The sequence below is a fragment of the Mytilus californianus genome, unplaced genomic scaffold (genome assembly GCF_021869535.1).
Source record: "Mytilus californianus isolate M0D057914Y unplaced genomic scaffold, xbMytCali1.0.p SCAF_1, whole genome shotgun sequence".
Lineage (NCBI taxonomy): Eukaryota > Metazoa > Mollusca > Bivalvia > Mytilida > Mytilidae > Mytilus > Mytilus californianus.
In genome coordinates this window covers 114,831,616-114,845,222 of record NW_026262581.1, presented here as the reverse complement: position 1 = coordinate 114,845,222, position 13,607 = coordinate 114,831,616, and the positions used below count along the sequence as shown (strand labels likewise).

The window sequence follows — 13,607 nt, the reverse complement described above, 5'->3', positions numbered from 1 at the left end:
TGACTTTCCATTTATCAATCAATCTAAAGATGAAAGTATAGGTTTAACTTTTCATATTACAACCTCGGTAAAGAAGTTTGTCAGTTTGTTATGATGCCTTATTTTTCCACTTGTAGGACCATGCTGAAGAAGGTGGAAGTTCTGTTACTGGTGGTCAAACAGTCATCAACCCATGGTTAACTATTGGTGGGGTAGCTACTACAGTTTCACAGCCCAATGAATTTATTATGTGAGATTTAGTCTTGTAATCAAAATTACACTAGACATCGGGAAAAAATCTTGATAGTTATTTTTTACTTCATTAACAAAACTTAGAATTAATATTATATAGTGTTCATTTGTAAAATATGCCTTAGCTTTGCACACAGTAATCCTGAATTTAAAGGGATTTATTACATATTAACGGAAAATTACAAATGTCTTAATTTTAGAGCAGAATTTTTATTCAAATGCTTCAAAGTCAAAACGTTATCATCATAAGTTTAAGGAACTGGAAACCACAGTCAGGTTTGATCAGTTGTGTGTATATTTTGTGTGCTTTATTTGACATCATAATAAAATTTACCTTCCTGCCTGGTCTACTCTACAATCATAACCGTTGTCAGGGGGAACATACAACTCTCTATTTGTGGCTTGGAAAGCCAGTTGCTGTAGATTCTAAGGAAATTTCTATGCCCCTCTTACAATAGTTGGGAGTGGGCATTGTGTTGTTATACGACCGCAAAAAAAATTTGGGATCGTATAATGGTATGATGTCGTCGTCCGAAGACACATTGGTTTCCGGACAATAACTTTAAGTTAATGGATCTCTATGAAATTTTTTAAGAAGGTTCAATACCACAAAAGGAAAGTTGGGATTGATTTTGGGGATGATGGTCCCAACCGTTTAGGAATTAGGGGCCCAAAACAAACATTTTTCTAGTTTCAGGATAATAACTTGTGTATAAGTATTTCGATTGCTCTGAAATTGTACAACAATGTTTAATACCACAAGTAGAAGGTTGGGATTCATATTAGGGGTTATGGGGCAAACAGTTTAGGAATTAGGGGCCTAAAAGGGGCCAAATTATGATTCAATTTTTTTCTAGGAGTTATGCCCCTTTGAACTTATTTGTTTCAATATACCTCTGCAACAGTTTGTCATCGCAACTCCTCTGAAACCACACAACAGAATTTCATGAAACTTTGTAGATAATAAGGACATACTAGGTAGATGTGCATATCGACAGGAAATTATGATTCAATTTTTTTTCTTATACAATATTTTTCTTAGTTATTTTATTTCTACAGTGACAATGTGGGGACGTGGGGTATGTGAGCATGCTCACTAAGGTTCTTTAATTGAATTCTTAAACCTCACATGTAAGATTTTAATATGTCTTCTTTAAACAAAACATCTTCGTCATTTTCATTTGACATTTTGTTATGGAGTTAAAGCAGTTTAACCAGTTTAGGCCTAATATTATCTATGACTCTGTGAACACTACCCCTCTCAGATCATATGCTTTAAATCTTTCCAAGTGAGTGAGTCATTACATATTGTTGACAATAGTGTATTGCCATTATGCATTTTTAATCATTTTTTTTTGTCTATGAATGGTTTAATTTCAATTTGTTGATGCTACTGTACATCTCTGGGACCATATATGTGAAAGTTTTCAGGTAAGAAAGTTTGTTGTAATGTGTTGTTGGCCATACTTTGCTGCCATTTCACTGTGTAAAGTTGGAAGTTTTATCCATTTAAACCAAAATTAAATTATCAATGGGACTTTTTAAGTTGTGCATTCAAGGGTTTATTTGAGTTTAATTAGAAAAAATTTCCCTTCTAGTTGTGTTTTCTTGAGGATTTATATTGGTGTTTTCTTCATATTTGGAAAAATTAATTTCAAATATGATTGCTCTTGTCGAATAAATATCCGTTTTCATTATTGGCAGACATGGTTATATTCTTTTGTCCATTTGACAAATAGAATATCATTACTCTTCCATTTTTTGTTACAAAGTGGACCTTCAGAACACTTTGCCTAGTAGATATATATTCTTCTATACTTTATCAGAAGGTACAGTTTCGGGATCACGTTATTTATTTTAGGTAATTCAAGATCATATACCATGGTGATGTCAGACATCCACTGTTATAATCAACTTTTTAAATTGTCTTAATAAAAACCTTACAGATACATTTTGATTTGATCAGATGATATACATGTCACAGACTACTGTGAAAATATCAAAATGTACAGGGTAGTAAGCATATGTATTTTAGTAAATTTTCACACATGTCTTAATTAATGAAATATTATCTAAGAATATTTAACATTTTCTTAATTTAAAATCATCAGGCCAGATAATGCTGTAGTTGGTGATGTGTTGGTATTAACAAAACCTTTAGGAACACAAGTAGCTGTGAATGCTTATCAATGGTTAGACCAGCCAGAGAGATGGAACAGGATTAAACTGGTTGTATCAGATGATGATGTAAGGAAAGCATACCAAAGAGCTATGTTTAGTATGGCTAGGCTTAATAGAACAGGTTGGTTTTACGAGACCTTTACACTCAAATATATTTTTTACAGTAGATATGTGCTGCATAATGGTACATTGATTTATACCACAGGGTATTATAGAATATAAAAGGCCCTAATTAATTCCAGCAGGTCAAGACAGAAGTTGGCTGTTGACATTTGTTTATACAATCAAGACACACATGCAAGAGTTCTGGGTTAGTTTTTGTTTCAATATGAGTATGAAAAAGTCATATCATGTGGTGTTTTTCTATGCCCATTCCAAGTTTTTTTACACAGGAGACTTGAGCAAAAGATTTAAATAGATTCCCACTTAAAAAAGTCAACCCTGTTCTAGTTTTACCCTCCTCGCCCTGATAAAAAAACAAACGTAAAGTTACATTGCCCATATATTGATGTTTTCATGCAGACAATGTTGTATTGATCCCAATACTGCATAGATGTCTGATGTTACCACATGTATTTTGTGTGTAAAATGAATTCTGACTATCTCCGAACTAAAGTATTCTTAACAAGACCAATGGTTGTACTATGATAATGCATCCAAATGTAATGCGTTTGAGCAATTTAAGTACAGTAGACTCCTGCAAATCGGATACCCTAAACGTCAGCAAAAAATATACCATTACCCGATATATTCAATTAGACAATAAATAAATATTCATTGAATATTCTGCAATAATGAGTTGACATAATTCTGAGATGTTACTAGCTATAAAACAGTAAAAGGTTATACACCACCAGGCACCACGATGTTTGTGTAATATCAGCTGGTTATGTAATGTATTTATTTGTTTTCAGTTTTTATACGACCGCAAAAAAATTTTGTGGTCGTATATTGGTATGACGTTGGCGGTGTCGTCGTCGTCCGAAGACACATTAGTTTTTGCACTCTAACTTTAGTTTAAGTGAATGGATCTCTATAAAATTTTACCATAAGGTTTAATACCACAAAAAGGGGCCAAAAACAAGCATTTTTAGCTCACCTGGCCCAAAGGGCCAAGTGAGCTTTTCTCATCACTTGTCGTCCGTCGTCGTCGTCGTTAGCTTTTTACAAAAATCTTCTCCTCTGAAACCACTGGGCCAAATTTAACCAAACTTGGCCACAATCATCATTAGGGAATCTAGTTTAAAAAATATGTCCGATGACCCCGCCAACCAACCAAGATGGCCGCCATGGCTAAAAATAGAACATAGGGGTAAAATGTAGATTTTGGTTTATATCTCTGAAACCAAAGCATTTAGAGTAAATCTGACATAGGGTAAAACTGATAATCAGATCAAGATCTATCTGCCCTGAAATTTTCAGACAAATCTGACAACCTCTTGTTGGGTTGCTGCCCCTGAATTGGTAATTTTAAGGAAATTTTGCAGTTTTTGGTTATCTTGAATATTATTATAGATAGAGATAAACTGTAAACAGCAATAATGTTCAGCAAAGTAAGATCTACAAATAAGGTGACATGACCAAAATTGTCAGTCGCCCCCTTTAGGAGTTATTGCCCTTCATAGTCAATTTTTAGTAATTTTTCGTAAATTTTTGTAATCTTTTACAAAAATCTTCTTCTCTGAGACTACTGAGACAAATTTAACCATACTTGGCCATAATCATTATTAGGGTATCTAGTTTAAAAAATTTGTCCGATGACCCCGCCTTCCAACCATCATGGCTGACTTGGTTAAAAATAGAACATAGGGGTAAAATGCAGTTTTTGGTTAATATCTCTGAAAGTAAAGCATTTAGAGCAAATCTGACAGGTGGCAAAAATGTTCATCAGATTTAGATTTATCTATCCTAAATTTCAGACGAAACAGACAACCCGTTATTGGGTTGCTGCCCCTGAGTTTAGTAATTTTACAGAAATTTTGCAGATTTTTGTTATTTTCTTAGATATCATTATAATATCTAATATCTAATACTATTAATTATGATTTTAACCTTATTTTACATGATTTCCAAAGCATCAGTAAATACAGGTGAGCGACACAGGCTCTTGAGAGCCTCTAGTTCTAGTTTCCAGACAATAACTTGTGTTCAAGTGTATGGATCTCTCTGAAATTGTACTGCAAGGTACCATACCACAAAGGGAAAGCTGGGATTGAGTTTGGGGGTGATGAATCATAAGGGGATTCAAAAAATTGGTGGGGGGGGGGGGGGGGATTTTTTTTTCCTTTTTAGCTCACCTGGCCCTTTGGGCCAAGTGAGCTTTTCTCATCACTTGGCGTCCGTCGTCCCTTTGGGCCAGGTGAGCTTTTCTCATCACTTGGCGTCCGTCGTCCGTAAACTTTTACAAAAATATTCTCCTCTGAAACTACTGGGCCAAATTTAACCAAACTTGGCCACAATCATCATTAGGGTATCTAGTTTTAAAAATGTGTCCGGTGACCCGGCCAACCAACCAAGATGGCTGCCATGGCTAAAAATAGAACATAAGGGGTAAAATGAAGATTTTGGCTTATATCTCTGAAACCAAAGCATTGACATGGGTATCAGGTCAAGATCTATTTGCCCTGAAATTTTCAGATGAATCGGACAACCTGTGTTAGGTTGCTGCCTCTGAATTAGTAATTTTAAGGAAATTTTGCCATATTTGGTTATTATCTTGAATAAAATCTTCTCCTCTGAAACTACTAAGATGAATTTAACCAAAGTTGTAAACAATCATCATTAGGGTATGTAGTTTAAAAATTGTGTCTGATGACCCCGCCCGCAAACCAAGATGGCCGACATGGCTAATAATAGTACATAGGGTAAAATGCAGTTTTTGGCTCATATATCTAAAAAGCATTTCGAGCAAATCTTTCAAAAACAAAATTGTTCATTAGGTCAAGATCTATCTGCCCTTAAATTTTCAGACCATTCAGGCAACCCGTTGTTAGGTTGCTGCCCCTGAATTGGTAATTTTTAGAAATTTTTTCAGCTTTTGGTTATTATCTTGAATATTATTATAGATAGAGATAAACTGTAAACAGCAATAATGTACAGCAAAGTAAGACCTACAAATAAGTCAACATGACCAAAATGGTCAATTGACCCCTTAAGGAGTTATTGCCCTTTATAATCAATTTTTAACAATTTTCATAAATTTTGTAAATTTTTACAAAATAATTTCCACTGAAACTACTGGGCCAAGTTCATTATAGAAAGAGATAATTGTAAGCATCAAGAATGTTCAGTAAAGTAAGATCTACAAACACATCACCATCACCAAAACACAATTCTGTCATGAATCCATGTGTTTTAATATGCACATAGACCAAGGTGAGCGACACAGGCTCTTAAGAGCCTCTAGTTTCTAGTTTTTTCTTTAAAATTTTCCATTTTAAATTGGTAATTTCTGATTTATATATAAAAGCAAATAATAATGATATGGTTTGAATAGGTAAATTAACATTTTTTAAGTTCTTAGACCACTTTCATTCTGTCTGAGAAACCTATGCTGTGTCAAATATTAAATTACAATCCAAATTCAGTGCTGTATCAAGCTTGAATGTTGTGTCCATACTTGCCCCAACTGTTCAGGGTTCGACCTCTGCGGTCGTATCAAGCTGTGCCCCAGCGGAGCATTTTATTAAATCCTAAATTTATTAAAATAAATCAAATACCCTGAAATATTTATGTGAATAAATATCTACCATCCATAGTTTGTGTCTTTATTTGTTTTATTAACGAAGTTATTTCCATATTTACATTAATCACAGGTAAGCTTATTGAGCTATAAATAGATTAAAGCATATTCTGTGTACAGTGTAGAATCTCTAAACTGAAATCGAATTTGTTATATATTTTACTTCTTTATAAAATCAAATTAATTTGAATATTACTGAAGATAATCATGATTGGTAAAATATTTGTGCACCAAGTTTATGTTTTCTAAAGACTGTTAATATTTAGGCCATTCTTCTAGAGGCTTCTTCACATTATGTAAACAAAACAAAAATGGCGTCCATGACAATTGGTCATGCACATGTTATAAATTTATATCTGACAAAAGTCAAATTTCTCTTGTCAAAAGGAATTTATATGTATATTGCAATAAATTATTCAGCAGGAGGTACATTCACTTTGAATTATATTTCTGATTCTATGAGGACGCCGAGATTTATCAAAATTCTCCCATGGCCAACGGCAACGTACTGCCCTAACATATTTTATAAATAAATTCAAACCATTTAAATTTAAAGGGCATCTGATTCACATTACAAAGGAAGACAATGAATAAAGACAAACAATTTATTAAGAAATAGTTCCTTTTATTAAGTAAAAACAAAATGTTCTTGTCTGCAAGATTGTAATTGCGTAACTTCTGGGTCCTTTTTCTGTCAGAAAAACATTGAAAATATCCGATTGTGCATGGTTTTAACAGAATTTTTCTGAATATTCTTATCAGATTTGCCGATATATTCTTATATCCGATATTCAATTACACGATAAAATTAGCATTAAACATATAGGGAAGGGTTTGGTGTTTTGAAATAATATTACAATACCTGATATATTCGTTTAGCCGATATCCGATTAGGTGGAGTCTACTGTAATAATAAGCATACAAAACTCCCAAAAAAATCTAAATTTATATGAAAAATATTATGATTATAAAGAATTGTTAGTCATGTCTTCATCAAGGGTTATATTTCATGTTTTATTTTGAAACATTTTATATTTCCACAGGTGCTAGACTTATGCATAAATACAATGCTCATGGAGCCACAGATGTCACAGGATTTGGACTGTTAGGACATGCTAAAAACCTTGCTAAGATTCAGAAGAACGAAGTGAGCTTTGTCATCCATAATTTGCCCATTATAGCAAAAATGGCTTCAATAAGTAAAGCCTGTGGAAACATGTTTGGTTTGTTACAAGGACATTCAGCAGAAACATCAGGTACTGTTTGTGGTCTTATTAGCATGGGAGGGTACAATAGGGGTGTGAGTGATTTATTTGATTTTTAGTTAGATGAGATGTTATGCAGTAGATATAATATGCTACTCAGAGAAAGTGACTGCTATCGTTTATATTTATGTAAGGTTAAAGAAATTTCCTGAGTTGTCTTTCCTTGACCAGTTCCGTAACTGGTACTCTTCATCTGTGACCCATGGACACATTCCCCATTTATTTTTTGAATAATCTTTCAGAGAAACTAATAGGGTATATATATATATGCTGTTGTGAATTTAGATGAATTTAATTTCTAACTAATTACAATATTGTTATTTTGTTGTATGTTTTCATTTTCTGATTTTTTTGTTTTTTGTCATTATCTTTTATTGTTGAGTACATTTTATGGTTTTGTATCTTTACCAGTTAAATTTGGTTGGATTATCCATTACCTTAATTCTTTATTTTGTAGTTTATTGAATAACAATTTTATTTATTATTGTTACTAGGAGGTTTATTAATGGCATTACCAAGGGAACAAGCAGCAGCATTCTGTAAAGACATTGAAAAACAAGAAGGTTATCAATCGTGGATTATAGGAATTGTAGAGAAAGGAAACCGAACAGCAAGAATAATAGACAAACCAAGAGTGATAGAGGTTCCAGCCAAAGACAGAGACGGAGAGCTCTGGTAGCCATTGAACACATGCAAAAATTCTCATAATCCTTATGTTTTTGTACATCATATTTATACTTTGTCTGAACTGAGCAAATTTTCAAGGATTTATTTGTTGGTATATTTTCAAGGATTAATTTGTTGGTATCTTTTCAAGGATTAATTTGTTGGTATCTTTTCATCTCATTTTCATCTTTTAATCATACTTCATTGTTAAATTTTTATTTTTTTAATTGAAGATGGTAAAGAAAGAAGCAGAGTTGTCTGTCCTGGGCTCACTATTGCTTTATACATTGTATCTGTATATTTTGTGACTCACCTGTGTATGAAGTGGATCTGACCAACATATAACAATATGAATAGGTCCATAGATGTAGCAGTGTTATCACATTGTGTACAGATACAAAGATGCATCTTTATTATGTTATTTGGACAATTTTGACATTTTCCTTGGTTCCAGAATAAATTAAATTGTATGTTTAACAAATTACATGTATATAATGGCTGAGAATTTGTTTTTCTCCTTATGATCATGAAATAAAGTTAGACCTTATGAATTAATTGTTTCACTGCTGTTCAGGCTTTGGTTGGTGATAATTCAATTCAAATGTTAACAAAATAATCATGATTGTTGATGAGGCTGATTAATTGAAATCATGGAATTTGTGATCATTGTCCAAAATAAAATGAAGAAATCAATGTCATTAAAAAATATACAATGTTAAAAATGTCTTGATATTTTATTGTTGTTTACCCTGCATTATATTACAAGTTTGTTGATTTGGTTTTGTTTGACATTCAACCAAGCAAACCTGTTTTTGTATTTCAGAAGTTAGAAGAGATGGATAATCCATTTTTATGCCCTCGCCGTAGCGGAGGGGGCATTAAGTTTTACCCTTGTCTGTCTGTACGAACGTCCTTACGTCCCAAAGTTGGTTTCCGTTCTCTAACTTTAGTTTGCCTCAACCAAATGTTATGAAACTTATACACAATGCTTATTACCACAAAACACAGATAAAGTTTGAATTTTGGTGGCGTCTCTATAATCGTTCTAGAGTTATGCCCCTTTACATTTGGAAAAATTGCTGAATTTTTCGTTTCCGTTCTCTATCTTTAGTTTGCCTCAACCAAATGTTATGAAACTTATACACAATGCTTATTACCACATAATATAGATTAAGTTTGAAATTGGGTGGCATCACTTTTATTGTTCTTGAGTTATGCCCCTTTATAAACAGAAAAATTGCTGAATTTTATTGTTTCCGTTCTCCATCTTTAGTTTGCCTCAACCAAATGTTATGAAACTTATACACAATGCTTATTACCACAAAATACAAAATACAGATCAAGTTTGAATTTGGGTAGCGTCACTTTTACCGTTCTTCAGTTATGTGCCTTTATAACTTTATATGAAATGCAAGCGGGGGCATCATCTGTGTCCCATGTACACATTCCCCATTTATTTTTTATACAGGAGCCTTATTTTCAGAAGTTTCTGTCTGGCTGAAATTGAGACAGGGATACTAATCTCAACGGCATAAATGATTTGTATATAGCTTTATATTTCAGGTGGTTGAAGACCTGGATACTTCATACCTTTTATAATGGTACCTTATGTTCTGAAGTTTTCATTTGTCACTTGTCCCTTGTCCTTGACCTCATTTTCATTCTAGTAACTGATTAAACAAGAATGCACACGCTGAAATGTCTCGCCTACTATACTGACCATTGATTTTATGTTGATAGTCCTAAATATTAAGTTTTACTATAAGTATCACATTAACATTTATGATCCAAGAAAATGAGGTCAAGGTCAGATAAACCAAGCCGGAAATTAAAGGATACCTTTCGTACAATCATTCCATACACGGAATATAGATGACATATTGCTTATAGTATAAAAGAAAGAGACCAAACCATGGAAATTTTATATTGACCAATGAACCATGAAATTGAGGTCAAGTTCAGATGAACCCTGCCAGACAGACATGTACACCTTAAAATCATGACATGCATCAAATATAGTTGACCTATTGCTTATAGTATCTAACAAACAAAGTTAACCAGGAAAACTGAACATTGACCAATGAACCATGAAAATGAGGTGAAGGTCAGATGATACCTGCCAGACAGGTAATACACCTTACAATCATTCCATGCACCAAAAATAGTTGACCTATTGCATTCAGTATTTGAAAAACAGACCCAAAACACAAAACTTAACGTTGAGCAATGAACCATGAAAATGAGGTCAAGGTCAAATAAAACCTGCCAGACTGACATGTACATCGTAAAATATTTCCATACACCAAATATAGTTGACCTATTGCATTAGTATTTGAAAAACAGACCACAACACAAAACTTAACGTTTACCACTGAACCATGAAAATGAGGTCAAGGTCAGATGACATCTGCCAGTTGGACATGTACACCTTACAACCATTACATACACCAAATATAGTAGACCTATTGGTTATAGTATCTGAGATGTAGACTTTACCACGAAAACTTAACCTTGTTCACTGAAACATGAAATGAGGTCAAGGGCATGAGGACCTTGCAAGGTACGCACATACCAAATATAGTTATCCTATTACTCATGATAAGAGAGAAATTAAGAATACTAAAAATCTTGACTTTTTTTCCAAGTAGTCACTGAACTATGAAAATGAGGTCAAGGACAATGGACATATGAAAGACAGAAACTTCATATCATAAGGCATCTATATACAAAATATGAAGCATCCAGGTCTTCTACCTTCTGAAATATTAAGAATATGTAGAAGTTAGTTAAAGTCATAGACTATCCCTATGTCAAGCTTGCTGCGACATAAGTCGCAGGCTCCACAAAAACTAGATTTTTATTATGCTGTTTTTCGCTTATTAGTACAGCCAAACCAAAGTTTAAGTGGAAGGGACCTGACATAACTATTCACAAGTTTAGCCTTGTATGTAATAGTAGAAATCATACAATCCATATGCATGAACAGTACATGCAGTATTATGAAATACTTTATTTCTTAAAAAAAACTTGTTTCAATGCACAATAAAAACATACGATTTCTATATTTGAATCTCTTTTTCCTTCCAAAAATATCTTGACTTTTAACTAGGTTTGAATTTTTGTTCATTTTTCTTCAAAGGGAGTTTGAAATATACGATTTCGAATCAACCAAGTTAAACTCATCAGAAATCGAAATGCCTTGAATAAACAGGAATTCTACTGGGACTCTCACAATGCCACGACTTGTATAAGTTTTTGACATAACAAGGCTTGGCTGTAATAGAATAAATGTATTTGGCAAATTTCTGTGCAAGATCTTTGGGTCTGTCGGATAGGGTTCACCTTACCTTTCTTTATCTTATTTCTTGGATCGGTGATCAAGGTTAAGCTTTTGTTGCCAAGTGTGTATCTCGGATACTATAAGCAATAGGTCAACTGCATTAGGTGTATGGAATTATTGTAAAGTGTACGTGTTTGTTTGGCAGGATTCCTTTGACCTTGACCTAATTTTCATTGGTCAATGTTAAGTTTTCTTGATTAGGTCTTTTTCTCAGATACTATAACCAATAATTTCGCTATGTTTGGTTTATGGAATTATTGTAAGGTGTGCCCGTCTTTTTGTCAGGGTTCATCTGACCTTGACCTGATTTTCTTTGATCACTGGTCAACTTAAGTTTTTGTGGTTAAAATGGTTTCTCAGATAATGCAAGGATTTGTATTTACTATACAAATCCTTGGATAATGTAAGCAAGTGGTGAATTTCATTTCCTGTAGGGAATGATTATAAAAACGAAATGTCTTATCTGACCTTGACCTCCATATACATGGATCATTGATAATGTTATACTTGTAGTACAAAATTACTGTTTCTGTCTGTGTTTCTTCAAGATTGTGATTAGGTCAGTTTGAGGGGAACCAAATATGATAAGTCAATGATATTTGATATGCAGTTGTATAGGTATTGTAAAGGCCGTATGATTGCATATAATTAAAATAGAGAATGGAAATGGGGAATGTGTCAAAGAGACAACCCGACCAAAGAGTAAAAAACACAGCCGAAGGCCACCAATGGGTCTTCAACAGAGCGAGAAAATCCCGCACCTGGAGGCGGACTTCAGCTGGCCCCTAAACAAAAATGTGTACTAGTTCTATGAAAATGGACGTCATACTAAACTCCTAAACATATAAAGGAACTAAAATTTAAAAAACTTACAAGACAAAGGCTCCTGACTTGGGACTGGTGCAAAAATGCGGCGGGGTTAAACATGTTTAGTGAGATCTCAACCCTCCCCCTATACCTCTAGCCAATGTAGATTAAACAAACGTACAGTAAAACTCAGTTTAAAAGAAGTCCCGAGTCCGATATCAGAATAGGTAACAAAAGAAACTAAACAAAATGACAATGATACATAAATTAACAAAGGACTACTAGCAGTTAGTACTTACTGACATACCAGCTCCAGACCTCAATTAAACTGATTGAAAGATTACGTCTTCATCATATGAAAATCAATCACAATCCCTCCCGTTAGGGGTTTAGTATCATACCATCATAAAATATATGAGAAGAACATAACCCGTATCATGCCAACAACTGGTTTTAGAATAAATGTGTTCATTTCCGATACAAAGACCCTATAAGTGAATCAATATTAATACCAAAATATGCCATCTTTAATGACCTGACAACAGTATCGTAACTATATCCCTTCTGAATAAGTCTGTTTAAAGGTTTGGTTAGCTTTTGAGGTGAATGCCGACATTTTTGTGCTTTGTAAAGAATATTACCATAAAAGATTAGATGTGAAATACCTGAACGTATAAGATGTCTGCATGTTGATTTATATTTACGAATGATGTCCTAGTACCGATGGTAAAATTTAGTAAATGTTTTGACTAGTTTGTGATATCGAAAACCCTGGTGAAACAATTTTTCAGTAATACAGAGATTTCTTTCTTTAAAATCAAATATGTTGTTACATACACGAGCGAATCGAACAAGTTGAGATATATAAACACCATAAGATGGTGACGAGGGAACGTCATCATCTAAAAATGGATAATTAACAATTAAGAATTGAATGCTTCTTTTTGTAACTTCATTTGGGGTGTAAAAGCGTTGACCGAAGTACATTTTGTATGAAGCGCGGAAGCGCTTCATTCTAAAAATGTGCGCACGGTCAACGCTTTTACAACCCTATGAAGTTACAAAAAGAAGCATTCAATACTTAAAATTACATTTTTTAGCTAGGATTATGAAAACACGATTTTTATCAAGTTTTTATTTAATTTACCTGTGCACTTTATTGTGGGACCTCGTGTCATCATGAATGATAAATTTTATTGTGTAATGAAGTTGATATTGAAGGAATAACGCGAGATTGCAGTGTAGCCAATCAGAATAACGTATTATAATGAAACATACATCTAATGTAATTATTAGGAAATGAAAAATCATCTCTTTTTTTTTGGTAATAAGCTTCCCGTTAAAGATATAGATATCATGATCCAGGAAAGGGCAG

At 33.5% G+C, this 13,607-nt stretch overlaps 1 protein-coding gene across 2 annotated transcripts in view; it reads left to right on the top strand.

Annotated features, from left to right (window-relative positions):
- LOC127731220 (inactive selenide, water dikinase-like protein) overlaps nt 1-8,807 on the top strand; it is a 34,482-nt gene extending 25,675 nt beyond the window's left edge. For both annotated transcript variants that reach the window (XM_052240200.1, XM_052240190.1), the window contains exons 5-8: nt 117-229; nt 2,343-2,533; nt 7,198-7,410; nt 7,914-8,807. In XM_052240200.1, the coding sequence (XP_052096160.1) occupies nt 117-229; nt 2,343-2,533; nt 7,198-7,410; nt 7,914-8,098 (702 nt within the window). In that variant the 3' untranslated portion in view covers nt 8,099-8,807. The remainder of the gene's footprint in view (nt 1-116; nt 230-2,342; nt 2,534-7,197; nt 7,411-7,913) is intronic.
- The last annotated feature ends 4,800 nt before the right edge of the window (nt 8,808-13,607 follow it).